At 52.0% G+C, this 3,554-nt stretch overlaps 1 protein-coding gene across 1 annotated transcript; it reads right to left on the reverse strand.

The window, feature by feature from the left end:
• Positions 1-374: 374 nt before the first annotated feature.
• Positions 375-2,403, reverse strand: LOC103068724 (nuclear RNA export factor 5-like). The gene is made up of 8 exons (XM_007459914.1): positions 2,353-2,403; positions 1,658-1,741; positions 1,438-1,542; positions 1,241-1,321; positions 1,033-1,102; positions 798-886; positions 571-678; positions 375-494 (listed from the first exon to the last, which is right to left on the reverse strand). The coding sequence occupies exons 1-8, from the start codon at positions 2,401-2,403 to the stop codon at positions 375-377; spliced, it is 708 nt and encodes a 235-aa protein (XP_007459976.1).
• Between the last annotated feature and the right edge of the window lie 1,151 nt (positions 2,404-3,554).

The raw sequence follows: 3,554 nt of genomic DNA on the forward strand, positions 1-3,554 counted from the left end.
CGAAGAAGGAAGGCTTCTCTCAGCAAGAAGCCCTGGACAGGAGGACCCTTCCCAGTCCAGGGCGCCAGCATCTGGATCAAGGCTGGTCGCTCCTGGTCCTGGTGAGGAGAAGCCCTGCTTCCTGGGCCACACTCTTGGGAGGCCTTGCTGGAATATAGCTGGGTGCAGAGAGCTGAAAACAGACCCCAGGGGGCCTGCAGAGGTGAGCAGGTCAGGGGAAGGAAACTCCTCACCGGTGATAGGCACAGAGACAGCAGAAGGTGGGGCCTGTGATCCTCCCAGAAGACCAGGGCTGCCACCTTTGGCAAAGGGGCACTGTCACAGATAGTCTAGGCTCCCATGGGTGAAGGTCACCAAGAAGGGTGACAGGGTGTTCACACTGACCTTACATAGGTGGACTGGTCTGGGAAGGTGTCACACAATGGGTTCCCTTGCAGCCACAGCTCTTCAAGCTTCAGCCCTTGCATCTTCCTCAACTCCCACACAGACGTCAGCTGAGAAATACGGGGCGGAAGTGGGAAAAGCCCCCCCCACTCTCAACCCAACTTTGACCTGGCTCCCTCTTCTCACCTCATTTTTGGAGAGGTTCAGGATCTTGACCGTGGGGGCCATCTGTATAATGTCAGACAGGCCATTCAGCTGGTACAGTGTGTTGCTGCTCAAGTTCAAGGACAACAGCTTTGGGGCAAGAAGAGGTAGAGTGAAGGTTACTATCTAGGACCTTGGAGACAAATCTGCCCTCCTCCCCATCTCTTCCACCCCCTACCCTAATACCAGCACTGGGGCTACAGCCTCACCTCAGGGAAATTCTTTTCGATGACCTGCAGGGTGTCAGCCATGCAGCTTCTTCGATTCAGAATTATATCAATATCATAGCCCACCAAGTCTTCAGGAAGGAGAGGGGAGGGAATCAGATGGCTGAGCGGGGTGTGCGGCCAGCACCAGGCCCTCCCCACGTTACCATCCCTAACGCTCCCCGCAGGAAGACCCCTCTGCCCTTGCATGCCCTAGAATTTCTGCTGTCAGCCGTACCTGGGTCAAGGCAGAGCCTCTGGAGGTCAAGAGCTTTCTGGGAGACATCAAATCGTTTGCTCAGGGTCAGCTGCGGAGAGAGAGATGGAGAGAGCCACTCTGAGGCTGTGGTGGTGGCAGGGAAATCGGGGGTGAGGGGGACGGGGGACTGGAGGAAGGAGAGGTGGGTCTGAGCGCTGGCTCACAACACGCCTTGAGTCTGCATTACCTTTAGCTGCTCCATTTCTTCTGGCTTCAACTTATACTGCACAGAGTAGGGAACAGCAGAGGGGCTGACAAAGACAGGTATCTGCAGGAAGAAGAGGTGGGGTAAGCACCAGGAACTCTAGTTCCAAAGAAGAGAACCAGCCCCTGGCCTCTACTCCTTCCTCAGGATGAGTTACACGTAACGCCCTCGACACACACCTTTCGGCTCTCCTTGTCACGAATCTTGTAGCTAACATCCAACAATGCACAGGCAGTGCTAGCTTCCTGGACAAAGAATTGAGCCACATTTTTCACAAGGTGGAACTACAGGGATTGAATGCAACAGCAATAGTTTCAGAAGCCAGCACTCACTGCTGAACAAGGTCTCTCTCTCCCCCTTCCCTGTGCCCACGCGTCTGGCTTCGGCATCCTCTCTTACGTCCACTGGAGTGAAGGGGACACTGCAATGTCTCTGGATTGAGTTCATTAGCCATGTCCTGTCATACTTTATCCCATAAGGAATCTAAGGATGAAAAGAAGCGATGGGAGAGAGGACAGACAACAGGGAATTTAGGCTGGAGGACGAACCTTTTCCTGTTCTTTTCCAGCCTTCTACTGAGCTTGAAAGGGCTTCTAAAGAGGGGACCACTGGCATGATTTCTTATGGGTGTGCGTAATATGGATTTCCAAGTAATCTTTCTCTCCGGTCAAACTCTCTTCCACATAATCAAGGTGTCAGTGATGATCTTCCTTTTATAAATTTCCAGGAGATCCTACCCAGTGCAGACACTGCTTGCCCCTCAGATAAGGTCTCCAGAGGCTCGACCCTCCATCTCCCACACTCACTTGCCAAGCTGAGACCCCCAGTGTGGAGTTGCTCCATATCCTTGGCAGCAGTTTCCATCTTTGCTTTGAGACAGGCTCCTCCGTTCTCCTCACGGTCAGCCTGTTCCCTTTACATTGCTTCTCTGAATCTGCCCTTAGATGAACAAGACTGTTAACTCCTGCTAATAAAAGGGGCAGATTGCAAACTGACCCTAGTGAAATAAAACATCATCTCTTCATGAGACCAACACAACTCCCCTGGGGGGCTTTTCTCTTCTGCACATTCCATACGTTTTTCAGGATACTCACTGTGACCCTGAACCAGCTCCCTGGGGTTCCACCTTGTGTGTTCTCCCCCATTTCTCTCTCCAGAGGTTTTCTCTTTCTCCACACAGTCATAACCATGTGGACTTCACTGCCCCATCTCATTATCCTCTTGTTGCCTTGGATGGTACAGGGAGAGCTGCAGGGGGAATGTGGAGAGAAGGTGGGTGAGCGGCCATAAGTGCTAAGAAAGTCTTCTGTACACCCTCGTGTCTTTGACACCAGCACTACAATTAGGATTGCTCAACCATTATTTCACATCAAGCATGCCTCAGATTTGCAGTGAGAGAAGAAAAACAAGTCCACGGAGTGTGAGAGAGGTGCACAGTCCCAGGGGCTGCTGTGCACAAACCCTGCTGCCTGGTCACTTACTGTCTTACTTCAGGGTCCTCCTGGACATCCCTCTTCACGACGTTTCCATCATCCTCCTTGAGGTGTGAGGGCTGAGGCTCACATCTATCGTGTTCATAATGAGGGCTCCTCTCGCCAGAATTACCTGGGAAAGAACTCCAACCTTTCTTTCTTCCTCGAGGTGGTCTACCACCATCACTGTATTCTGAAAAGAGGGACAAAAATACAAGTTTGCAGACACATCTGTGGTCCACTTACCACTTTCCATATCTTAGGCTAACAGCATGGTAGGGCAGGCAAAGTGCCAACCTGGCCTAAGGGACCAGTCCCACAAGCCTTAGAAAGGGCACTCTTCTGCCTGTCCAGAGAGGACAGCCTTATCCGACAGATGGCACTATCAGGGGAAGAATCGAGGAGCAGCAGGATGAGGAAGAGGACGACAAGGAGGACAAAGAGGGAGGAGGGAGGAGAGGACAACTGCGTTGAAACTTTTAAAACAGTGGAGCAGGACTGATAAAGAGCCGAGGTGTATGCGTCCATGGGTTAGACTGGACACCAGTCATATAGATACCAGGAAGGCACCCGAATCTTGCCTTCTCTCAGGACTTTCCAGCAACCACATCAATACCTCTCTCGTGCTTCCCATAATCCAATGAGCCACCAAACTGATTCTACTAACAACCAGCAAGCTAGCTGGACTTCCTTTGCCAGTGCACTTGGAGCTTTAATGTCAGGTGGCACTGATGTTAACGGCCTCCTGAACTGTCTCCCTCCCTCCAGCCTTGCCCTGAACAATACGCTGTTTGAAGGAGCCAGAGTGAGCTCTCTTTTGGGCC

The sequence above is a fragment of the Lipotes vexillifer genome, unplaced genomic scaffold (assembly GCF_000442215.2).
Source record: "Lipotes vexillifer unplaced genomic scaffold, Lipotes_vexillifer_v1.1 scaffold1389, whole genome shotgun sequence".
Taxonomy (NCBI): domain Eukaryota; kingdom Metazoa; phylum Chordata; class Mammalia; order Artiodactyla; family Lipotidae; genus Lipotes; species Lipotes vexillifer.